Source organism: Mobula hypostoma, chromosome 23 (genome assembly GCF_963921235.1).
Source record: "Mobula hypostoma chromosome 23, sMobHyp1.1, whole genome shotgun sequence".
In the NCBI taxonomy this organism is placed as follows: Eukaryota; Metazoa; Chordata; class Chondrichthyes; order Myliobatiformes; family Myliobatidae; genus Mobula; species Mobula hypostoma.
In genome coordinates, this window is record NC_086119.1 from 17,000,107 (window position 1) to 17,026,834 (window position 26,728).

The 26,728-nt window shown below is 40.1% G+C and overlaps 1 protein-coding gene and 1 long non-coding RNA gene across 2 annotated transcripts; one reads left to right on the forward strand and one right to left on the reverse strand.

Moving 5' to 3' along the window:
- Window positions 1-687: 687 nt before the first annotated feature.
- srsf1b (serine and arginine rich splicing factor 1b) lies at window positions 688-6,278 on the reverse strand. Its single transcript, XM_063031455.1, is given in 5 exon segments — window positions 688-3,503; window positions 3,505-3,579; window positions 4,007-4,179; window positions 4,265-4,449; window positions 5,707-6,278. Coding segments are annotated over 5 exon segments (756 nt in total). The 5' UTR covers window positions 5,904-6,278; the 3' UTR covers window positions 688-3,377.
- On the forward strand, window positions 4,457-25,297 carry LOC134336868 (uncharacterized). Its single transcript, XR_010015898.1, has 4 exons — window positions 4,457-5,664; window positions 11,212-11,273; window positions 15,525-15,652; window positions 23,406-25,297. It is a non-coding gene; the product is annotated as an uncharacterized LOC134336868 (long non-coding RNA).
- Window positions 25,298-26,728: the final 1,431 nt, after the last annotated feature.

Below are 26,728 nucleotides of genomic sequence, written 5' to 3' on the forward strand. Positions count from 1 at the left end.
ATTAATAACTGTTGCCTCAGATCACAAATGGGCATAGCACAAGTGGACAGGAAATGTTGGGAATCATCTTAGAGAGCTAGCTTATGTTCGCAAAATACATAAACCAACTCAAGATTCGATAAGGATTTATTGAATTATGTCAATGACACTGTCTTTTAGGCACACAAATTTTGTTTGAGCTCTAGAGAAAGGCTAAATATTTAAATTCCTGATGCATCTTAAGATTTCTGTGCCTTAATATGAACCTAACCTTTGGTAACAAGCAATTCGCAAGCAAATGCAAGGTTGATTTACTACTCTACAATGAAAATTTCATGTTTGATGGAAATTTGGCATCAGAATAGGCAAGTCTGAACTATTACACATCATCCAGTATAGTTAAAGACAGCAATGAAAACACAACCAAGCATACGTCTGAACTCAAGGATGTTGAATTACAAAAAGGATAAAAAGAAATTTAGAGCAAGTGGCTCATGTAGCTCAACTGAATGTCTTGTTAAAATACGTATTTTGGGGGCAATAATTTCTATTTCAAAAGCAATGAATATGACTGAAAATGAAAGGGACGAAGATCACCTTTCTACAGAGGGAAGGTGCCATTTGTAAAATTTAACATAGGCAGTGTGTAAATGGAGGTCAATAGATAATTATTGCAATGAAAGGCAAAATTAAAAAGAACAGCAACAGCTTTGTTGATCCTTTATTAAAATTCACAACATTCTTCGCTCACTGTGTTCTGCTATTACACTTATCTCGGTCGTGCTATCTAATGTCTCAAGGAGCGAGCATACAATGTACACAAATGATGCTAACCACAAGATGTCTCTACTGCACTTTAATTAAGTGCTTTAGGGACAACTAATGGCAACACACCACATTCTACTTTTCCATCCCTTTGTTAACAAAAGTAGCGATTTTCTGGAGCAAATGAAAATTAACCCAAAAATGATCATCCCCATCTTTATTAGAAATCACCATTCCATGTGGCAAGTTTTTTTGATATACAAACTAGGAAAATGCATTATTACATTCTAATATATTTGAGTTGTAAATTACTCTGAAAAAGGTTAACAATTTAGTAGTGGAAATACACACTATTGTAGATTATCTTAATTACCTGTTAATTGTTTCATTTCCATCATGAAGCAGACAAAAGAATTAAAACTGGAAACTACTGGCTGGTTCCAGCACAATGAACTTAATACTAATACATTACACCCCCGTCAATTAACCAACTTTTAGAATATGAATTTGCAATGTGCTAATAAAATTTGTATATGAATGGGAATATATAAAATGTATAGTATTTACAGCATTTTGGCGTGAACAGTTTTGGGATTACTTAACACCTGACAAATTACATAAAATGGAAGCCAAACATCTGTCCACAAAATAATCAATCCAAACATACAATTAAAAAGTAATTTATTATCAAAGTGGATGTTAAACATTAAAGTCTGAGACATAATTCTTTTGGGCCAAAAATAAATCAGTTTTGTCTATTCCCTTAAATTTAGAATGCATAGCCAAATCATAACTTTAACAAACACCCCATAAGAAGATACAAAAAAGTTAGATATCACCCTTGTTAAATTGTTACCAAATCCTGAACGTTGAATCCATCCAAGGAGATTGCTCCAGCGTACCTCTCCTGGTCCTGGGTTCACTCCATTTACGATAAAAGGCAAAAGAAAAAAAAATTGCCAATCCCACGGGGCATCCTTTGGAATCCAACTGATAAAAATAAAAGGGAAGGGCTTTTCGAATAGCCAATTGTTGGTATGAGGGGAAAAACAAAAACAGGAAACAAAAAAAAAAATCCACAAATACACGATTTGTTTGGGGCAGGAATCCACTCCTACAGCTCCTGGTAATATGATCCCGCTCCATGAATCCATGTTATGATCCTCCCTATCCTATCCTCACAATGAATTGAATCCAAAGATCCAGCTCCAAGGATTGGGATCCAATGAGCCCTCTCCAATCCAAACCTTTAATAACCAGCAAAACCAAAAAAGGAGGCAAACGTTAGATACAACAAACAACAAGGTTTATATGGGATGGGACAGTCATAGCTGTCATCTGGTCAATATATACAGATGCTTTGACAGATGAACAGCACAAACTGCATCACATCCCTACAATGTGAAAGCTGTTACATATTTTAACAAGAAATTTTATTTCACAATACCATTAAAAATGACAGCTTACTTCTGTAGTTAAGTATTCACTAACCCAACATCATGGTAACCCACGAATGGGCACATGATACAAGTGTTACACTCAGTTTACTTAGCTACATTAATGTCTATAGATACTGCTCTTTTATTAGAATGCAAATGAAACAAGGACATGATGTTGGTCTAGTGGATTTCAATTCAAGCCCTGATAGCATCTACTACATGTATTTCAGTTAGAACAAAATTTACTGGTGCAGTATTTACTTTCATCAACACCTTCATTTCTAGTTACCCAGTGAAATCTAGTAATTGAGTTGGACTATACATGTAATTCACCACTTAACTGTATTACAAATTAAATTGATGTATGTTCAATCCAGGTAACCAAACTGCTGAGTCAGCCATTTTACTTGTATTTCCTTTAGAAGATTGTAAAGTTTTATTTAATGGGATTTCTGCTCAAAATGGTGAAAACCAATGCCAGACTAGTCACACAGAACATGCAAGCTCAGCAGTATTGATGCTGCACAGAACTTTGTAATGCAACACAGTAACACCATAGTTTATGGATTATACAACCTTTTGTACAAAAGAGAAGCACAACTTCAATACTGCCAAGTTTAATTGTGACAATAGCACTTGGAGTCATACCATTGCCTCCATAAATGATCAGATTCCTCCTCCTCCTCCAATTAGACACGATTTGACATTCCTAATATGACTGAAATGAGCTCCACAATCCTTTAATCCAAAGAATGCTTAATCCATCCTCAGTTGAGATATGTCTATAGGAAGATACATGAAAAGGTAAGATAAGGTACAACACAAGGTTTTCACAAACATGTTTCACAACAGCCCTACCTACATTGCCTCCTACAATTCTTACATTAGAATCTATTCAATTCAAATGAAGTATAAACATTAACAAATTACCGCAACAGTTTACTGTTAATTCATGTCAAGTTGACACCATTTGAAAACTTCCCAAACTCCAACCCTATTCTATCTATACAATTACCAGATTTCAGTAACGACGAGGGAATGTTAACAAAAGAGACTCAACCCTCTTTATGTGGTATCAGTTTAAATTGTGTACTAAACTTGAATAAAACAAGTTAACGTGGATTTAAAAATAAAGAATCCATTCTATTTAAGGAAAAGAGTGGTGATGTTCTACAAGAAATTCCAGCAATGGATTTACAATCTAGCTACGAGAACGCGATCTGCTATGACGGGGTGAGTAGCGGGGAGATCCTCTGCTTCGTCTGGGAGAGTAACTACGGCTTCTGCTGCGACTTCGGCTACGGCTTCTGGTTCGACTGCGGCTACGTGAACGAGATCTTCCATAGCTTGGACTTCTTGGACCATCAACTTTCACACGGATATATGCTGTTTCTCCCTATTGAATATGTGAAGAAAAATGTTCACTACTTTTAAATGTAATCCACAAAAGCCACTGAATAAGGCTAGTACTACGTTTATTTCTTCTGACAAAGAATTATGTCCTTATACCATTCAATGGTGTCTTTCAACCAAAATAGTTTGCTTTTCAACTTATGGTATGTTAACAAGAATGCTGTAATCAGGTAACTTTTCATTAAGACAAAAAAAAGGTTTAATTATAAAAGCCAGCACATTACATTTGACTCTACAAAAAAGGGCCAATCACCACAGTAAATCTAAGATAGTTTTATTAGCCATAAACAGAAACTCATTTTCTTGAGCCATTCCTTGTGATTCCTTTGCCTTACCTGAAGCTCCAAATGAACAGTTAAGTTATGGCTCTTAGTGATCATCTTTAAGCCTTTCAGAATTAGGTAACATACCTCATGTGATCGGAATTTTGTGTTATCCAGCTTTCGCACTGCATAGCTCATATCTTCTTTGCGAACAAACTCCACGACACCAGTTCCATCACGAAAAACATCAGCGTAACATACATCACCTGCTTCCCGCATGTGATCTTTCAAATCCTGCCAACTACCACTGGGAGGAAGTCCTGGAAAAAGATATAATTTGCAGTAATTAATAGCTGATATTCAAAAACAAAACCATGAAAATATTACTGAGGTCTTAAATCTCACCTGATACCACCACTCTGTACTCTGAGCGCCTAGAGGGGGGTCCGTATCTTCCCCTTGGTGTTTGGCCACCTCCACCACCACCACCTCCTCTTCCAGTCCCTCTCCCACTCCGTGGAAATTCAACACGCAGACGGTAGCCATCGTAATCGTAACCATCGCGACCATATACAGCATCTTCGGCATCTCTGAAAGTACAGCGAAATGCTGAAATTCTCTCGGAAATTGACAACGAACAAGCATTGTGATGGGGCATATTTAATAAAAGAGAAAAACCGCCAGAATGTTATCATTATAAATTCCCATTGCTCTTAACACTTATTTTGGAGAGCCATAGCCATGTGGTCTACAGCATGCCTCGGATCAATCACACCGTATTCCATGATCAGCCAACAACACGCTACTGAATCCCGTGTTTTTCCTGTAAATTCCACTGGATCTTGCGTTTGTCCCCAAAGCATGCAGTCTTCTCCCGCTCATTTAGCTCTGCAGCAAATCCTCGCTAAACAAAAGGGCTGCGTGGCGCGCTTTCTCTTCCAGCAAAATGGCGTTCAGACTTTAACAGACACAACCAATAGGTTAAATTTAAAATAAAAAAAACCTCTGAACGGCGCCGAATAACGAGCGGGTGCTTTGAGTGTGCGGCGTACAGTGGATTAAAAACAGCCTCTACCTCACCGTGGAAACCATTCATTTTCCACAATAGATCCTAAATACAAATCAATAAATCCTGGAAACACCAACCCAGCGGGTAGCACTATTAGCATTTTATCAAATGGTGGTCTCCCTCTTAAAGGACACCTCCACTCCTTAAAAAGATAACAAAGCTACGCCAAATGCAATTCCTCCAGGAGTTAAACCGGCAGGATGAATGATTATATCCCGACTGAACTGAACGATTCCATACAAAGGCATTGAATTTACCGCAGTCCCTCCCCCCAGCCCCGGGAATCACAGAAAACCAGTTTCTACAATACTATGATTACAAACTGAATCCCGTTACCTATCCCCATTATCTGTCCCCACAGCAGTCCAATTGTAATGGGAAATCCACGGCCCCAACACCTCTCCACCCCTAAAAAGTTGTAAGGAAAATCGTCCCTCGAAAACAATCCCTACAGCTTTTCCACCCCATGTTAACGGAAGATGCAAGTAGATCGCACCAGTCCCTGCAGAGTTTGCAAAACTGCACTGAACACGACCCACTACTCCGAAAACAAAGTCGTGGAGGGCCAAGCATGCAATTCCCGACACGTCCATAGAAACTGCGAGGGTCGCCCCGCCGAGTCGATGCTGCGGGTCACGCCGATGGCTGCGGGCCAAGACGACCCGCGGGTGGAGTGGAGTGGAGTGGAGTGGCGTCGGAGCCCGGGAATAGAAGGTAGCGGCGGTGTGGGGAGAAGGTGAGGGAAAGGGAAAGTCACATTTTGCCCACGCGGCCCTACCTCGGGTCCTCGAACTCGACGAAGGCGAAGGGCGGGCCGCCGCGCCGATTTTTCAGGTCGATGTCCCTGATGCTGCCGTACTTGTAGAAGACGTCCTCGATGTCCTTGGTGCGGATGTCCGGCGGCAGGTTGCCCACGTATATTCGACAGTCGTTGTTGCCCGCCGGCCCACGGATCACACCGCTGTGGTTCTGCATTCCGTTCCCCTCCAGCCCGACGGTTGGTGTGGCTTAAGCTATATGCGTAAAAAATATAAAGGCGCGAGTTGTTTGCGCGACTCCGGCAGCGCAAACAGGTTGCAGATTTTAAAACAACTACGTATAAATCGCAGAGTAAAAGAAAATGGGCCGACTAATTAATCTTCCAGCCACAACGTGTCAGTTCAAACCGCCGACCTCCACGCTCCAAGATCACAACAAAATGGCGGCCGCTCCCCTTAACTCATTCCCGGGGAGTGCGGCGGCCGAAAGTAGTGCCGGATCGGCGGATGTCTACCATAGCAATAAAAGAGTGCGGCTTTCTTTTTTCAGAAGCTTTTCCCGCACAACGTTGTCACTTTGGCGATCCGAGCTGTGGAAGACGGCTTTCATCGAGCTTTGAATTTTTAAAGCCTACCATATTCTCTTTCGCGGCCCCCTCTTCCTACTTTCGGTGTATTCTGGTAACGGGGCATGCTGTTCGCGCCGAGGCTGTGACGTCACGGAGCTTGGCGCGCTAGGCGGCCCCTCGCGCGTTTTTTTTAGTGGCTCCCCTTCCCCCACCTTGCTCTCTCTCGCTCGCTGCCAGCAGGAGCGGCGAGGCGAGCCGGCCCACAGAGAAGCGTGCGTTCCGGCAAAATGCGAACTGAAGAAAGGCAGACAATGCTGTTACCGCCAGACAACACGTGTTTTATAAAATAGAGGGGGAAACAAGCTGCATTCAATTGCTGCTTGGACCCGAGGGAGACTCGGTCTGCTGAGTTAGGGCCAACCATCCTTTCAGTTTTGCTGTTTTCCTTCTTCCCAAGTTCACCAATCGACCAGATGCTTTAGCAACTGTTTGTCCTCATTTCATTCTCCGGTTGCACCACTCACCTGCAATTTGCAGCGGCCTATTTTCTACCTGCACGCCTTTGGGATGTGCAAATTATCTAGAAAGCCACAAGATCATGAAAGTCCATGCAAGCTCTACATTTCCAGCATCCCGGGTCAGCACTGAGGCAGTAGTAATACCACTACATTCTTACTCAATGTCAGCAAGACTAAGGAGCTGATTATTAAACTTAAGGAGAAGGAAACTAGAGATTCATAAGCCAATCCTCAATGGAGGATCAGGAGAGAGCAGGCAACTTTTAATTTCTCTTGTGTTCTTATTTTGGAGGACCTGCCCTGGGCCCAACACTTAAGTGCAATTATGAAGAAAGCAGGGCAGCACTTCTACTTCCTTAGGAACTTGCAAAGATTTGGCATGACATCTGAAACTTTTTACGAACTTCTGTACATGTGCAGAAGAGAGTATATTGGTTGGCTGCATCAGAGCCTGGTACGAAAGCAACAATGCTTTTAAACGGAAAATCCTCCAAGAAGTAGTGGATCCAACCCAGTGAAGCCTTCCCCAGGGGGAGGAGGGATATCTATATGAAATACTGTCACAGGAAAGTAGCATCCATCATCAGGGACCTCCACTACCCAGGACATGCTCCCTTCTTGCTGCTGCCATCAGGAGGAAGGTACAGGAGTCTCGGAGCTCAGCCCAACAGCTTCAGGAACAGTTACTAGTCCTCAACAATCAGGCTGTTGAACCAAAGGGGATAACTTCACTCAGCTTCACTTGCCCCATCATTGAAATGTTCCCACAACCAATGGACTCACTTTCAAGGACTCTTCATCTCATGTTCTTGATACTTATTGCTTATTTATTTTTGTATTTGCATGGTTTGTTGTCTTTTAGTCAGTCATAGTAAAGTACAGCACAGAAACAGGCCCTTCACCCATCTAGAATGTGCCTACTCTCATCAACCTGCACTGGGACCATAGCCCACCATACCCTCCTGTCAATGTACCTATCCAAACTTCTCTTAAACATTGAAATTGAGCTTGCATTCACCACTTGTGGTGGCGGCTCATTTGACACTCTCATGACCCTCTGAGTGAAGACATTTCTCCTTAAACTTTTCACCTTTCACTCTTAACCCATGACCTCTAGTAGTAGTCTCACCCAATCTCAGTGGAAAAAGCCTGCTTGCATTTACCCTGTCTATACCCCTCATAATTTTGTATACCTCTATCAAATCTCTCAATCTTTTACGTTCCAAAGAATAACATCCTAATCTTGCCTTATAACTGAGGTCCTCCAGACCCAGCAACATTCTTGTAAATTTTCTCTGTGCTCTTTCAACCTTATTTACAACTTTTCTGTAGGTCGGTGATCAAAAGTGCACACAATACTCCAAATTAGGCCTCACTAATGTCTTAATACAACTTCAACAAAACATCCACTTCAATACTTTTTAATTTATGAAGGCCAATATGCCAAAGGCTTTCTTTATGCCCCTAACTACCTGTGAAACCACTTTCAATGAACTATAGACCTGTATTACCAGATCCCTTTGTTCTACCACACTCCTCTGTGCCCTCTGTCCCTTTGCATACCGATTGAACACCCAAGTTGGTGTGCTCTTTCATTGATTCTGTTTTGATTATTATTCTGTGGATCTATTGACTATTCCCGCAAGAAAATGAATCTCAGGGTTGTATATGGAGACAGACATGTACTTTGGTAATAAATTTATTTTGAACTTTCAACCTTACAAAAGACTTTACAGCAAAATTTTTAAAGAATTGTCATTTCTAAGTAGTGCCGAGGTTGTAATATTCTCTTTCTTGTTTTCAAGTCTCCACTCCTATGTTAAGTTCCATTCCCACCAGTTACTCTCTTCTATACTTCATTAAATTTGTTTCCTCTGCCATTGATGGCTACACGTTCTGCTGTCAACTAAGGACTGGTATTCTCATTCAGATTTCATTACTACGCACAAATTCCCCTCCCCTTTGCACATTGCGAAGGGATAATTCCCTCTTCCGTATTCACCAAACTTTCCCTTTCTCATCGCACTTTCCCATTCAACAATAGGAGGTGCAAGGTCTGGCCTCCTTGCCTTCCTGCTAACCAGGGACGCAAGAACTTACTTAAGTCTAGAGTACCATTTGATGCTCCTGATTTGGACTGTTATACTGAGGAAACAAAACATGGACTGGATGATTGTTTTGTGGATCTCTCATGTTTGTCCCACAAGGGAGACCCTGAGCTTCCATTTGCCTCTCATTTTAATTCTCCCTTACTCCTACTGTCTGTAAACGGCTCCATTCTAATGAAGGCAAAAGTGATCTCAAGGAACAATACCTTATCTTCTGTCTAGGCAAGTTATAGTCTTCCAGACTCAATAATTTTGATAACTCACTTTCCCTGTTTGCATCAGATATGACCACGTCTGCTCTAAGTCATCCATCTGAAATAGTAGCATAATTTTTCTCCCTTTTTACTGACTCTGCCTAATCTGCTGGGAATTTGCTACAATTTTGAATACAAATTTGCTACAATACCTTTAGTTTGTTGATACTTTCTTTAACCCACTTATTAGGCCATCAACCAGATGATTCGTCAACTGTTTATCTTTCTGCAATCCTGACTTCACCCTAACAGAAATATTCCCATTTTTTATATGCGTCCCTTCCCACTTACCGTGCAACCTAACTTGAACTTGTTCTGTCTCTTTCCCAGTTCTGACAAAAGGCCTTCAACCTGCGAGGTTAACTATGTTTACAAACACAAGCGGTTCTGCAGATGCTGGAAATTCTGGCTTTTTCCCTCTTCCTTTCCAGTCTTGATGGAAAGTCTCAGACTGAAATGTCAACTGTTTGTTTATTTCCATGGATGCTGTCTGAACTGCTGAGTTCCTCCAGCATTTTGTGTGTTGCTCAGGTTAACAATGTCTCTCTTTCCATGGCTGCTTCTGATCTGTTGAGTGTTTCCAACATTTTCTGTGCTTTATGTTAGATGACAATCTACTTGCCCTTTGGATCAAATCCATCTTTAAGATGCTAACAACCTAATGCCTTTGCCTTCATTAAATCTATCTATCCACATTTATAAATAGAAAGGGGCTGAATAATGAGACAGAGATAGAGGGGAATAAATTATTTAAGTGTCATTGGGTCTTGGCTAAGGTGGGATGACATGTCATATAACAAGGCAGCAGAAACTGAAAGTAAGTTTTATTAATTTATGTTTGTGTGGCGTGCTGCTCCATATTTATGTATCGCACATGAAACCTTCGTTTCCTTAGGCTGCGTAAGTCTAGGGAATACACACTCAGGTCCTGCCAAATCCGTGAGATTGGGACATCTCTCCCACCCAAACCCCAGTTTGTGTGAATGCTGTGTAATTTGCTACCTCATTACAAGAAATAACAGACAGCCCACTGCATACAATTACAGGAATTATATTTATGAATGCTAACTAAAGAGTTAGTAAAGGGAAGAAAGTAAAATACAAAAAAGGCCCATTATAGTTGAAGTCAAATGTGCACAGGTTGGAGCAACATTCCAAAAGTCATATTCACTGATCCTCAGCAGACTTCCACACCTTGCTCAAATTGAACATGGTCCCCACCAGGTTGAATGCTATGACCGGTTCTCTCCAGCGTCTTCTCTGTCCATCTCCTGCTGAACAAAAGCCCCAGTTCACACTAGTGTCAGGCACTCAGAGAAAAAAAAGTCCCCAATTGGATGGCTCGCATTCCGAAGCACCCGTTATCTCTAACCTTAACTCAAACACTGCTTCTACAGAAAGACCATTATGCTAACAGTGAAACCTCTACCAGGGCATTACACACAGAACTGCATCCACAAAACAACACATTTTATGACATACATACTGATAATAAATTTGAGTCTGATTCTTTACCTGCTTCTCCGGAGGGTGCAACAAGTAAGGTAATCATGCCTCTCTTGGTTGCCATTTCCAGATTCTCTAAGTTGTCAGCTCCTGCTTTCATTGAATGAAGTACTATCTTTTCACCACCAAGGAGCAAAGTCATATCATTTCAGGTTTAATAGTAAAAGTACTAACCGGCAGAAAACTGAAATGACTTCTTATTTGCTTTGTCATATTTTTCTCAATTCTGCTAGGTCTGTAAGCTTACCCAAAAGCAAATTTACGTAATTCTCCCCTAATTTCAAGTGTCTAGCTAGAAAGTTGTCACATACCTACACCCATCCCTGTCCAGCTGAGCTAAATTACATAATCCGTTTTACCCCATTCCTTATCATTCAGAAATAATGCATAATCTGGAGTGGAGCTGCTGCCCTGAGTCACTGCCACTCCAGATGACTTGGTGGAGACGCAGTTTGTTATTAAGGTAACTTTATAACCCAATAGATAACTATGAAGTAAATTGAAGACTTTTCAGGATTCTGTCATGGTATTTTATATTTTAATTCATGCATCTGTTGAATTTTGATATAGTGTATCTAAAGTAACAAAAGAGGACAAGATTTCAGGAGGTCATGCAGACAGATGAGAGAAAGGTACAGAACATTTTGTTAATTTAAAAGTAGTTTTAAGAAAGCTGCAGTATTCCTTTACTTATAAAAACTTAATAAAATTTCTCCACAAGTTTTTTTACATTCAAAAGGATCCTATAAAATCTTTCCATATTTATCTTAATAATAATCTTTCTGACATTAAAGGCTGCTTTAATTTTGAAATAACCCATATTATTTTTTTCACACTATAGTAACTAGAAAACCTTTGGGATATATGCCCTTCTGTCTATTCTATTTTAGCATGTGCACTAGGTTTGCTGAAAGAACTTGGTGAGAAATTTTAAAAATGTCCTTTCCAGACATGATCAAAATCCTGTAAGGCATTTTAAAAATGAAGGATCAATGTAGGAAGCAATTGAAAAACATCTAGCATTGTGAATGTAGGATGGGATGAAGGAACCCACTTTAAATATAGAGTGTATATAGGTACAGGCTGCCTTACAAGGTGATATCAAAGGAGTTTGTAAGATTACATTTCAGCAAAGATGCAAACTGGGTAAAATTGGCCACAGTACAACAAAGATCTCCATTAATTCTTAAGCGCTAGATTGTGAAGGGTGTCAGTCTTCATCTGTTTGAGATATCTCCAAATCAGTCAACTCTGTCCATCACACACATTTCTCAGTACCACTGGCTTTCCCAAAGTGCTTGGAGCCACCAATGGATCCATATTCCACTGAAGACACCCTCACTACAACCACGTCTGGAACTGACGCATCAGTGGCTTTTCCGGCCTGATACTGAGAGCCTCTGAAGGAGCTTTTGGATCATATGGATACAAACACGGCTTCCATTTGATGGAGAAAAAATATATAAAAATTCTCAATGGTAGAACCCACTTATCTGTAACATCACCGAGGATCATCCAGTCTGTGTTTAGTTTCCTCATTATGGGTGACACACACATTTCAATAATGCTGACAGTCAGACCCACCTCGTTTCACTCCTGAATGGAGACCAGCTATTAAACAGATACAGATAAGCAGCAGCTGAATGGTTCTCTCTTGATAACTGATTGCCACTTTCAATAAAGTTACAACACTATTGGTACCTGATGGTTTGCACTTATTCTAAGTTGCTTTCCCTGTTCATAGTCGCCACATGTACCCTTCAGAGACTGTAGTACTAAACAGATGCTGGAGTTATGGGAAATTCCATTAACAAGCTCATTAAAAGTCAGTAGATAACAGCATATGAGATATGTTTTGATATACATGTGATAAAAATAATTAACCGGAATCTGAAAGGCAAAAGCTTCATTTTGTGTCACTGATGACAAAATTCTCAACCAATACGATAGTACCTGAAGAACTTTCCAAATTCTGTAATAATGCAAGGACAAACAAACTAAGCATTAATGGAAGTTACACAACAAATTAAAAAACTTGTTAATATCCCAAGGATCTTAATATAAGAGCAATGCATACAATACACTGGAGGAGCTCAGCAGGTCAGGGAGCATCTGTGGAGAGGAATAAACAGTTGACATTTTGGTCCCCCTTGTAAAGAAGCAAAGTTAACATATTGAGTATACTCTGAACATTAAAAGGAAAGTGAACTCAATTATAGTCTACCAGGCATACCAGGCTATGTGATTCCCAATGGTCATGAAGGTCACATGTTCTCTCCTCAAGGTTATCTAGGCTGTGGAACGGACATTAATCTGTGCCAAAATAACTGCAGTTAATATATTAGATACCAAGTATAATCAGGATACCTGTTCTCCATGTTAAATCTTAGGATGTGCTCATTTGAAAATGATATTCATATGAACTAGTGGTCATTAATGGTCCTTGGCAAATGCTACTCCATGTAGCAAGGAGATTAAACAGTGTGACCATCTGTGAATGTGATTGGAATAGCAGTCAATGCCACCCACTCTCCTTACTTCTGTGCACTGAAGGATCTGTGTTAAAATAGATGGATTTCATATAACTATTGTTTGCTTTGTTTTTCCACTGGTTTCCATGGCACTATGTTTAGCCTCCACTTACTAACTGCTTATAGTAGTAAGCCCAGCCTGCCACAGAGCACATTTACAAGGAGAGCTGCCACAAGAAAACAGCATCCATCATCAAGGACCCCCCCCCCCCCACCACCACCACCACCATCCAGGCCATGCTCTCTACTCACTGCTGTCATCGGGAAGGAGGCACAGGAGTCTTAGGTCTCACACCACAGATTCAGGAACAGTTATTACCCTTCAACCATCAGGCTCCTGAACCAGCGTGGATAACTTCACTCACCTCAACACTGAACTGATTCCACAACCTATGGACTCACTTTCAAGGACTCTACAACTTATGTTCTCAGTACTTAATATTTGTTTTTTTTGGAAATTTGCTGTTTGTCTGCTTTTGCACATTGATTGTCAGTCTGCATTTCTGTGTAGTTTTATTGACTCTACTGTATCTCTTTGTTCTACTGTGAATGCCTACAGGAAAGTGAATCTCATGATAGTATGTAGTGACATATGCATAGTTTGATAATAAATTTACTCTGAACTTTAGAAATAATTACATGATTAAACTAGGTACAGGGAAATCATAGCCATTGACACATAGTTCATCACATTTTGTTTTACCTGTTTGGGGAGTTCTGTGCATGAACATGATGTTGGACTAGTCCTGTTCCTGTTTCCTACGTTCACTTGAACCAGGAACTTTATAGCTGCATTTCAATGGCAGAGTAATAACAAATCTTGGAAGTGTATTACAGAAAAGTAAACTCATATAGTAACGTATCAAAAGTAAAACTGACACAAGTGTTGGGATTATCCAATGCAGTTTACGTAGGAGTTCACAGCTGTTGTGTATTGCTGTCTGAGCTGTGGCTGCACTGAGCCCTAACACCATCTGTCCGCTACTTATAATTAGTTGAGTGAGAATGAGTAAACAAGGCAAGGAAGCTATCAGTGTCTAATTTTATTGAAGTATATAGTGTAATTTCTTCGGTGCTAGGGTTGGGGTGACCTGTCTTTTTGCTATTTAAGTGTCTTTCAGACTGAATGAACATTTTAATGTATAATATAACCAACCAAAAACTTAACTGCTTTCACTCACAGGCTTTATTGTTACTCTTTACCTTTCCACAATGCCTTATTGTCCCTGCTGTTAGTTCTTTCTTCCAATCTGTTTCTTGAGCCTTTTGCAGTGCACACATTGACACATCAACATCAACAGGCATACCAACAGGATCCTTGTCAAGACCTTTCAATATGAATACAATGAAATACAATTACTCTACTTTCTTCCAATGCATTTGAGAAATTGTAGGCTTTGTTCAACTTATTTAGTAATAATTTTTAAATGTTGAGCAAACTCTTTTAAGACTTGAGTCTCAATCTGGACAAGACTAAAGAGGTGATAGTGGACTTTTAAAAGGTGGGGGCTGACTATTCACTACTCACTGCACATAAATGGCTCCTCTGCAGAGCGAGTTAGGCGCACGAAGTTTCTGGCAGTGCACACAACAGACCATTTCACCTGGTCCCTCAACACCACCTATTTGGTCAAGAAAGCACAGCAGCATTTCCTGCAATTCCTTAAAGCAAGTGAGGCTCCACCCCCCCCCCCACCAAAATTCTAACCAAACCAATGGAGCACTATTGGGAATGTCCTGATCAGCTGCATCACCATCTGGTACAGGAGTTACAAGGCATCTGACTGCAAGTCCCTAGAAAGGATCATCAAGCTCTCTCTTCCACCCACCAAAGACATTAATCAGGAGAACTGCATAAGCAGGGGCCTTAGCATTGTCAATGATCCCTCCCATCCGACCAACAATCTCTTTGACCCCCCATCATCAGGCAGGAACTACTATATCATTAGGTCAGAGACTGTTAGGATGTGAAACAGCTTTTTCCCCCAGGCCGTGAAGCTACTGAACACCCAGCCACTACCCAGGTCTCGTGACGTATGAAGCATTATACTGTTTTCTTTTTAACTTGTGTCATAAAGACACCTTATTAGTTGTTAATTTATTTGTAGTAATATTCAAGTGTTGTTGTGTGAGTGATATGTACCATGTTGTGCACCTTGGTCCAGCGAACATTGTTTCGTTTGGCAGTATACATGTGTATGGTTGAATGACAATAAACTTGAACTTAGGATCAGAAATTGGTATTCAAGGATAAAAGACATTTCTGACACAACATTGCACTTATTAAATGTAGATTGTGAATATTGTGTTACTGTTTGCTTGTTTTCTAACATTATCTTTGGGTACTTCTAGAAACCAGATAGACAGGTGAGTTAGTCCTGACGAAGGGTCTCGGCCTGAAACGTCGACTGCGCCTCTTCCTAGAGATGCTGCTTGGCCTGCTGCGTTCACCAGCAACTTTGATGTGTGTTGCTAGACAGGTGAGCTTGCTTTTGACATGAGCACTGGAGAAATCTTTACACCTTAATCAGCTTTCTTCAAAGTTGGCATTGAAATGCTTTTCCCTTTTTCATGATCAGCCAATATTTTGTGAAAAGAAGACACAAGTAATTATGGGAGTCAACATGGTTTATTGGGGAAATGCATCAGATTCTTCGATGAGAAGGGAAACCTATGGTTAGAACGAATTGGGAGCAGTTCTAGGACCACTTCTTGGAACGGTTATATAGGTTTTGGAGTAGATCCAGCATAGATTTACCAGGATTACAACTGAATGGCAACTGTTAAATTGCAAGGAGAGATCATATAAGCTCAGGTTATAAACTGTCATAGTCAAGGGGTTAAAACAGCTGCCACGGAGTAGAAGAATGGACTTTACATAAGCCTTAACAGACATTTGGAGCTTGCTTTATACATGGATGATTAAAGTTTTGGGAAGTTTCCTGACAATTTTAGGAAATAATTGAAGGAGCAAATCACCAATATGAAGTGAGCACAGGATTTTGAATCAGGAGTTTTGAGAAGTTATCAATGGCAATGAAGTCTATGAAATAAGCAAATCTACAGACTGGAGAACCAGACCTGAATAAGATAAGAGACAATACTCCAATGCAACTTTTTCTCAGCTTGATTAAGCTGCAGTAATGGAATTAAGAAGTTAGCTTCTTTTATTAAGTCTCAAGGTCTCAGGGACTGAATAAATTGGAAGTAACAAGATAGTGGCCAGCTGTTCATAGTGAGATAAGAAACATTGGGTCGACTCAGAGACATCTTCAATGACATCCAGGACCTCAAAGGCAGTGGAAGAGCTGCCTATTACTCTTGTAATAATGAATAACTGGAGGCCTGGGTTAAGACTGAGAAATACTTAAGTGATGATTCCTGATTAAGACACCACTTAGGGAATGAGGCCCTTTATAAACTGCTGAGGGCAATCAAGTAAATCCATGCTTCTCTGTACCTGAAAAGGCTCAGTACCAATAATTAGAATACTACACGTGGAGAAGTGAAAGTGAATGTGAATCTGTGGCAACAAATTATTCAGCCGAAACAGGAATAAAGATGACCTTAGCCATTGGATCCGGACTGGACTGTCAATGTATTACCATCTGATTGAAGGAGAACAGAGACGATAGGAGAGATATAGATCTTGGAAAATGGATTTATCTCCTTAGCAAATGCTGGAACAACACAACATCACTGAGAGACCCCAGCCTAACACCTACAAGGAGAGACCCTGAATGTGGGGCTCAGAGAAGATAGATAAATCACTTTGTGTTTTTAAAGATAGTATACTGTGCAAGGTGCGAGACATAGACTGATCACTTTGTGTTTTAAAAGATAGTATACCGTGCAAGGCATTTGCATGTTGTCTTCGCAATTAAGAATTTCAATAAAGCCAAGCACACCACTCACCAGTTGTCACTTCTGTGTCTCTAAGTCAAATTTGGCACAACAGTTTGCTGGAATTCAGGCTAAAGTATGACTTGATGAACATTTTCAAACTAGTCTGGTATCTTGCTAAGCATAACAGCACAGAGTGCTAGTTCATTATTTTGCTTGGCGGTCCTGCAGACTGAGAACTCACAGGTATGTTCACCCTGCCACCATTCTTTAAAAAAAAGACACTAACTTGGGTTGCATACCTCAATGGCAGGCACCTGAGTGAATCCCAGGCCTCTGCTGGTGCCCCTGCAGCAATGAATTGTCACAGGGAGACCCAGATCTCAGTTCTGAATGACAACACTACTCACCTCAAACCATTGTCCTCACTCAGAGGCAATCTCCCCAGTCTGATTCATCGCTGAAATGAATCACAGCAACACAGTGATACAAGGTTATCAACAGACCAGCACTGTCAATAGCACATCTCCATATATAATGCCATAGTGACTCCTTTTGGCACTGATTCCATGAATGCTCTCTTTCCTGGGAACAGAGAGTTAAGCGAGGTATCAGAATCAGGTTTAATATCACCAGCTTATGTCATGAAATTTGTTAACTTTACAGCAACAGTACAATGAAATATATGATAAAGAAATGTATCATGTATTCTAGAGAAAAAATACTGAATTACAATTAAGTACATATGTCTATTAAACAGTTAAGTTAATATAAGTAGTACAAAACAGAACATAAATAAAAATGTAGTGAGGTAAAGTTCATGGGTTTAATGTCCATTTAGCAATCGGATGGCAGAGGGGAAGATGCAGTTCCTGAATCACTGAGTGTGTGCCTTCGGGCTTCTGTACCTCCTTCCTGATGGTAACAACGAAAAGAGGGCATGTCCTGAGTGGTGGGGGTCCTTAATGATGGACACCACCCTCCTAAGGCACTGCTCCTTAAAGATGTCTTGGATACCGCAGAGGCTGGTACCCATGATGGAGCTGACTAGCTTTATAAATTTCTGCAACTTACTTAAATCTCGTGCGGTAACCACCCCCCCTCCATACCAGACGGTGATGCAGCCAGTCAGAATGCTCTCCATGCTACATTTGTAGAAGTTTTTGAGTATTTTAGTTGACAAATCAAATCTCTTCAAACTCCTAAAGAAATATCTCAGTGGCACTATAGGACAGAACGAGTGTAAATATTTCAGATGTTTGGGGTGTTCCGGATGAGAGATTATAATCCAGCAATTAGAATTAGAACTTTCAAAGGTGAAGCTAGGAAATACTTGTACACTCAATGATTGGTTAACATTTGGCACATATTCTACAAAGGCAATTCATGCTTGGTTAATGATTCATTTCAACTTTTGAGAATTGATGGATTTTTGCAGTCCAAAATTTTTCAGGAATATTGGAGAAGTAATTTACAGAGTTAAGTTATTAATCAACATTGATCTCATCAAATAGTGTAAGTAGGTCATGGGACTAAATAGCTTGATCTACTCCATGTCTAGAACACTGCTTGCCAATATTTTGCAAGTTTACAAGATGACATCGGAAGCAAATTCTGTACAAAATAATTTTACTTATGTAGCTGTGTACTGTGGGCACAGAGCTTGGTTTGAATGTGGCTTTTAGCTTTCCTTATGTTTGTTGCTTTGGAGAAAGCGACTGGAATCAGATAGGTGACGATGTATAAAAAGCCTCTAATTTGATCTGCATTTTTTCCAAAGAGAAGTTTATCCAAATAAACTTAAGACTCTGCATAATGAATGGGCTATTCTTAGTATTCCTTCAGCTAAGTTGTGCAATAACACTTCATTCTATGTAACAATTCTTTAAATGCAGGATCCTATTTTGAGTGGCAAATACACTGTTTCTGCTTTCTCCTGACTTCCATACCCCTATAAAAATATTCACTGTCCTTAAGAACAACACACAGCGGGAATATAGTATCAGCTTTCTCTCCTCAGCCACCAGATGATTTCTTAACGGTCCATGAACACTACCTCACTATTTTTCTTTCTTTTTGCAATATTTACTCACTATTATATTTCTTTTTGTAACTTCTAGTTTTTTAAAAACGTATTGCACTGTACTGCTGCCACGAAACAACAACTTTCATGACATGTCAGTGAAAATAAACATGATTCTGATTCAGAAATGGCAGAGAAAAAAGAGTTAACATGTTAGATCCGTGAAGTTTAATCAGAAACCTGATGAAAACTCATCAACCTGAAAAATAATCTCTGCTTTTCTTTGATTTCAGTGTGCAACATCGACAGTTTGTTGCCATTCAATTACTATTTAAATGAGATGGCCCTTAGAAGCCAGCTGAATATCTGCTTGTTGAGGGTGTGGGCCCTTGTTTGATTACACTGGAGATGAATCATACAAACCTATGTGTACTTGGCTCTTGTGAAATTGGTAATTCAATCGTTGTGGTCCTGAATAGACTGGCCAGCTGTCCAGTGATGTGGAACACTGCTACCCAGGTTAATGCTCCCTTTATCCAATGCCAAACAGACACACTTTCTAGCTGGGTTAATGATAGTAATCATGAGCAGGAAATATGCTTGATTATTGGTCTATTCTTTACCCAAGAAGCCAGAAGCAAATTATAACACATCTACTATTGTCACCGCTGAGATCAATGAACTATGAAGTTTAAGCATCATTTTACCATCATGGCACAATTCCACCCTGCTAAGGACTAAAGTAAGCATGTCTTTTGGAATCTGAATGAATACCACCAAACTTTTACACCTGATGTCCACTCTCTGTCTACAAAACTTAGTGCCACGTTGGCGTGTTTCTGTCACACATTAACAAAAAAGTAAATGATATTTAAACATCATATTCCTTTCAAGGTATCTCAAAATCAAAATCAAAATCTACAGGCACTGGAAACCTAAGATAGAAAATGTTGGTAATTGAGGAACCTTGAACTGAAATGTTACCTCTTTGCTGCCCAACCCATTGAGTGTTTCTATTTTCTGGTTTTATGTCTCAAAGTACTTTACAACTGATGGAATCCTTTGGAAGAGCTGTTACTGTTGTAGTAGCGGAAGCACACACAGCAGAGTCCCACAACAGCAACCACATCATATGCTTATCTTAAACGTGGTTGATTGAAGATTAAATATCAGCAAGGCAGGAAAGATCATTTTTTTAAATTCTGTTTTGAAATACAGTAACAGCATGTGATCACTGCCCTGAATGAAAAACAGAGCATCACTTCCAAATGGTTTGTTCTCTTTCAGTGCTGTATTAGAGGTCATCTTAGATTTTCATGCTCAAACATTGGGATTGGAGATCTGAACTGTAATTTTCTATCCATTTTACCAATTCTTAACATTTATAAAGAGCTCTGCCTATGTACGTTGTTGTCGATGTGTGAGATCAAGCCATGATTTTCCAGTGAGTTATGCAGAAGGCTTACTGGTATTTTTTTCATTGGATATCGGGTTGGTGGGACTTGACAGAACAACAGTATGGCATGGACTAGATGGGATGAAAGTGCTCATCATGCAACTTACGTTCCTGTCACCTGCAAATTGCTCTCTGCAACATTCACAGATGTTCTGCACCAAGCCATTGAGGTTATATCAACACCTACCTCCACAAAATCTCAGTAACAAGGATGATGTTCCCAGGATATCAATGATATCAATGATATCCAGGGAATATCATCATCTCCCAGTTTACCTCCAGTAAACTTCCTAATCCCATAGTTTGAATAACATTTTCAAGTCAAATTTCTGTTAACTATGTAACAATTAAACTCAATATGTAATCCTCACCTCATTCCTGTTTTGGGCTACACCACTGGAGATTTACTTGTATACTATAATGTCTCAATAATCATCAAATGGTTTATCATTTCTGCACTTAGCAATTAGGAAGCTTATAAATATACTCTAGTCAAATGGTCAATTAAAGCAACACTGATTGCAACGTTAAAAGGATAATAATACTGAAGTGACCCACATTAGAATAATGTCATCAGTCTTTTTACTTAGCTGTCAGAGCCCTATTCAATTTGTTTCAGCAATAACTGCAGCAAACCTTCATCACCTGTACTCGCAAATGGAGTCATTGTTATTGCATAATCAACTACAAATGATTTTAAAAATATATTGCCTTTGCTTCAAAAGTAATTAAAGTGTTTTGTGATATTCTGCAACAAAAGAAATCAAAGTGCTTTGTCATATCCTTAGAAAGTGTAAGTCATGATTAAGTGCATGTTTTTTGTGTGTGTTTTTTTAAATTTAAGGTATGAAGAGTTGCAAAACCAAAACAGGTCAATAAATTTGGCAGCAATGACACAGAAAGGCACAAACCATGATTACACACATATCATTTAGAGGAAAAATTGTCTTTAAATGGAAGGAAGGACCTTTATTAAGCTCAGCATGTTAATCAGACAAAAACTTATATTTTTCCTCATATTCCTTTGTGAGAAATTTTCCCTTGTTATTGTTCTTGTTTAAAAATGTAAAGATAAGGTTAAGGATGCAGTGTAAGAGATTAGAAGAGGTTGCATTTATTGCCTCAATTTTTAAGGCAAGAGTTTTGGTAAATTCTTACATCAACGACTATCACCCAGTTGCACTCACGTCTACTTGTGATGAAGAACTTTGAGAGATTGGTCATGGCCAGAATCAACTCCAGCCTATGCAGGGATCTGGACCCACTGCAATCTCACTCAGCCTTCGATTCCCTGGACAACAGCAATACCTACAGTACATTAGGCTGCTGTTTATTACTTGAAGCTCAGTGTTCAACACAGTCATACCCTCAGTTCTAATCAACAAGCTCCAAAACCTGAGCCTCTGTACGTCCCTCTGCAACTGGGCCCTTGACTTTCTCACTGGGCGACCACAGTCAGTGCAGATCAGAAATAACATCTTGTCCTTGCTGGCAATCAAGAATGGCACACCTCAAGAATGCCTACTTCGCCCACTACTCAACCCTCCCTACACCCACGAATACAAGTTTGCCGATGACACAACTATTGTGGGCAGAATTTCAGATGGTGATGAGGAGGTGTACAAGAGTGAGATAGATCAGCTGGTTGAATGATGTCACAACAACTCAACATCAGTAAGACTAGGGAATTGATTGTGGTCTTCAGGAAGGGGAAGTTGAGGTAACACACACCAGTCCTCATTGAGGGATCAGCAGTGGAAAGGGTGAGCATTTTCAAGATCCTGGCTGTCAACATCTCTGAAGATCAATCCTAGATCCAACATATTAATGCAATTACAAAAAAAGGCACAGCAGTGGTAATATTTCATTAGGAGTTTAAAGAGACTTGGTATGTCAGCAAAGACTCCCATCAATTTCTACAGATGTGCTGTGGAGAGCATTCTAACTGGTTGCATCACTTCACTGGCTGGTATGAAGGGACCACTGCACAGGATTGGAAAAAGCTGCTGAAACTTGGAAACTCAACCAGCTCCAACATGGTCACTAGCCTCCCCAGCACTGAGGACACCCGTAAAAAGATGATGCCTAAAAAAAGCGGCATCCATCATTAAGGACCCATATCACCCAGGGCATGTCCTCTTCTTGTTGCTACCATCAAGGAGGAGGTACAAGAGCCTGAGGACATATATTCAATGTTTCAGGAACAGCTTCTTCCTCTCTGCCATCAGATTTCTGAATGGAAAATGAACACATCATATGCCATCCTATCAACTTGAGTGGCAACTTTGAGGGGTCTATGGATGTAGACCCCAAGATCCCATTGTAACTATGACAACTTTCTATATTGTCCATAACATCACCAACCTCATGTTTCTTCCTACATCACAAAGCTATGCAGATTAGTTAGTTAATTGGTCACTGTAACTTGCTCTGAAAGTGCAGGTGGGTGGTAGAATGTATTTGTGCTATATACCTCTGATCTACATGCACATGGTCCAAATCCCACCATTCGCTTCCAGCGCATGTGAGTGAAATGGTTCACTGACCTGTGCCAAAACTACAGGTCCTACTTCCCTTTCTGCCAGAACAAGAGTCTTTGCAGCTCTGTCTTCCAGTTTGGAGCAATATATGCTACACCAGTGGGACTGCAAATGAAGTGCACTTGGGGTCAGGTGGGAGCCAAGAACTGAGCGCTGATCCAGGCAGCAGGAGGGAGACTTGATACTAATGTGGGACCACTGAAAGCAGCCATTTCCACCAGCTTTAGAATTAAATCTGTTGTCAGAAAAGACATTTCAAGGTAATTTTGGAGCTGAAATGCGAGCTAAAGTGTGGTGGGAAATGGCCAGAGGTCTGAAGGGCCTGTTTCCATGCTGACTCTGTAGCACTGAAGATTTCTCTTTCAATGCAGGTACAAGGCATCTCCTGGCTCAGTAACCAGCAGCTCCACCCTTCCTTCCACAACCATGAATGCCAAGTCCCCACCCTTGAGCGTATTCACAAGAAGCACTGCTGCAGGAAAGCAGCATCCATCATCAAGGACCGTTAACCATCCAGGTCACGCTCTCTTCTTGATGCTGCCATCAGGAAGGAGGTACAGGAGCCTTAGGTCCCACACCACCAGGTTCAGGAACAGTTATTAACCTACATACAACCATCAGGCTCCTGAATTGGTGTGGATAACTTCACTCATTTCAACTCTGAATTGATTCCCCAACCTACAGACTCACTTTCAAGGACTCTACGAGTCATGTTCTCGGTGTTTTTTTTATTTGCAAAATGCATCTTCTTTCGCACATTGGTTAGTTGTTAGTCTTTGTTTATGTAAAGATTTTCATAAATTCTGCAGTATTTCTTCATTTTCCTGTAAGTGCTTGCAAGAAAATGAATCTCAAGGTAGTATCTGGTGACATATATGCACTTTGATAATAGATTTACTTTGATTTTGACTCTTTAATTTGTGTTTTCTTTTCACAGTTCTGATGAGGTTGCAGTCTTTGCTGTTTCTCTCACTTGCCTGACCTGCTGAGTGTTTTCAGCATTTTCTGTTTTTTATTTAATCAGTTAATTGTTTAGTTTGTTTATTGTGTAATTAGAACAGAACAAATCCCTCCTGGGATAAAGTGATGTTGGATTAGGAAAAACTGAGCAGCAATGGTTTTACAGCAGAATGTAGGGTCACCTAATCAACACACACATGAACTGTAAAGGGAGCTTGAGAGGTTTGATTCTGTAAGGATGTTTTCCCATGGGAAAGTTTAGCAATAAGGGGCACATTATAGTAGGATGAGGGGTCTTCTTTTTTAAAATGAAAAAGGGAATTTGTTTTCTTCTTTGATAGTGGGGCAAATCTTGGGAATTATTCACCCTGGATAACTGTGGATGCTGAGTCATTCAAGGATGATTTGACAGAGAAATGAGGGAGGAAGCAGCTGGCTAAAAGGACGTCTAGCTGTAGGGTGATTCAGGTGGAAGCAGATAGTCAGTGCTTGTCCAAAGAACAGTCAAACCTAGGTATTGATAGACAGGGTTTCAGTGTTTTATTATTTAAATTAATAAAGCTTGGATGAATTGCAGGATCCTGTGGTGAGCTCCATGTATCTGCAATCGATCTTTCTCTTTCTCCTTGTCTCTCTCATATACACACACAAAGAAGTGTCACATATAAGACATATCATACAGACATTACAAATGTTCACTTTGCTTCACGTAACAGGAAATTAATTTGTGTCCTACTATCAATGCTTTTTCCTCTGTTAGAAACTGCTGGGATGAAAGTCTGTAAGGATCACTATCATGCCCCAGCCGTTTATTAATTGATGTATCATTACTATTAATTAAAAAGTTGTGTTTCAAAGAATTACATATTTATATATTTTTATATTTTGCAGAAGGTTGAAACAACTTTTAAAGTTTTAGTATCTATTTGTTTCCCTACAGCCATATAACAGTCTCTGATGCTGGGGATGATTGTTGCCAAAAGAATTATTTTGAGGGAATGGAAATCACCCTGTCCCCCTTCCTTTCGGAGATGGATGGCTGATATGATCTCAGTCACACAGATGGAGAAACTTGGGTTCTTGAGAACCAATTCAATTAAAACATTTTTGTCTATCTGGGATCCATTTCTTGCCTACCTGGATGAGGCCAGAATGAGAAATTTCCCCCCAGCTGATTTCTCGCAGCCCTCATTTGAGATTTAATGTTTAGTATTTTTGAGCACTTTGTACAATAGGCATCCCTCTAATGTTATGTCCCTTCTTTTTTGCTTATTTCCTTTTTACACATGTCTGAGCTGGTATGTTCTTGTTGATTTCATTGGGTTTTTTTTGAAAATTTTGAAAATAAAGTATTAAAAAGAAGTTTTAGTATCCAATGATTGGAAACATGTTATCATCATCATCATAAAACAATAGCTTAAGTTTACATTGCAATAATACTTTGTAATTTAGAAAATATAAAGTACTGTGAAAAGGTTTTAGGCATATATATATAGCTTGAGTGCCTAAGACTTTTGCACAGTACTGTATTTGTCAATGTGGAACAGAGAGGGAATTTGTAAATCTAGCAGGAATAAAAGATGTTGGGAATGGTGAGGGTGGACCACCATGGGAGGGGTGTGGGGCTGGTGACAGAGAAGGAGTGCCAGGGATGGAGGGTGGCACGGGTGCGAACACACCCAGCCCTCAGGCACCAGGCAAGGTCAATGTTTCCAAGCAATCGGTTTATTGATTATTACAGATTGTCTCTCTGGTGCTTCCCGCTCCCTCCCCTCTCCCGTTCCCTTTTCCCAACCATCATTCCCCTCTCTCTGCCCCCTTCCCTCTCTCAGTCCACAATAGAGCACCATATCAGAATCAGGTTTTACATTACTCACATGTGTCACAAAATTTGTTTTTTTTTGTGTGGCAACAGTACAATGTAATATATGAAATTACAACAATATTGTGAAAAAGTCTTAGGCACTCTAGCTATATACAGTAGTGTATATTTTATTTAACTACTGTATAGTTTAAGGCCTTAAATTGTACAATGAATGACAGGAAAGCTGTGGCTGATTAGCAGACAAATCAGCTAACCATTACTCTACTGTGGGGCAGCATGGTAGCGTTGTGTTTAGTGCGACACTATTACATCTTAGAGTTCAAGAGTTCAATTCTGACGTCGTGAGCATCTGAGTTTCTTCTGGGTGTTCCGGTTTTGTCCCACATACCAAAGACATATCGGTTGGTAGGTTAATAGGTCATTGTAAGTAGTCCTGTGATTAGGCTAGGATTAAATAGTTGGATAGCTGGGCAGTGCAGCTGTTGGGGCAGACGGGCCCGTGTTGCGCGTATTCCTAAACAAACAAACAAATAAATGAATAATGTATGAATAAATAAATAGATAGATAAATAAATAAATCAGGCAAAACAATATTCACTTTCGATTAATCACAGAAGTCCGTTGAGAGGAAGGTCAGAGACTCTGGGAGCTCTGAGAACTCGGGAGCAGCTTAGGAGGGCCAACAGTCCTGCTAGGGGGATGCTGATCGTTTTCTGAACACAAGATTGGCAGTTGGGACGACTTGGCCCATTGCTGTATAGACTACATATTGAGCGAGTTGTGATTTCTGCTGCTTCAATGGAGTGCTATTAACGGATATTTGTTTCATATGTTTTCACACATCTGGGCAAAATTTTTATTTACGTGTTAAAAATTATCCCAAGGTTATAGAACATTTTGTTATAAAGC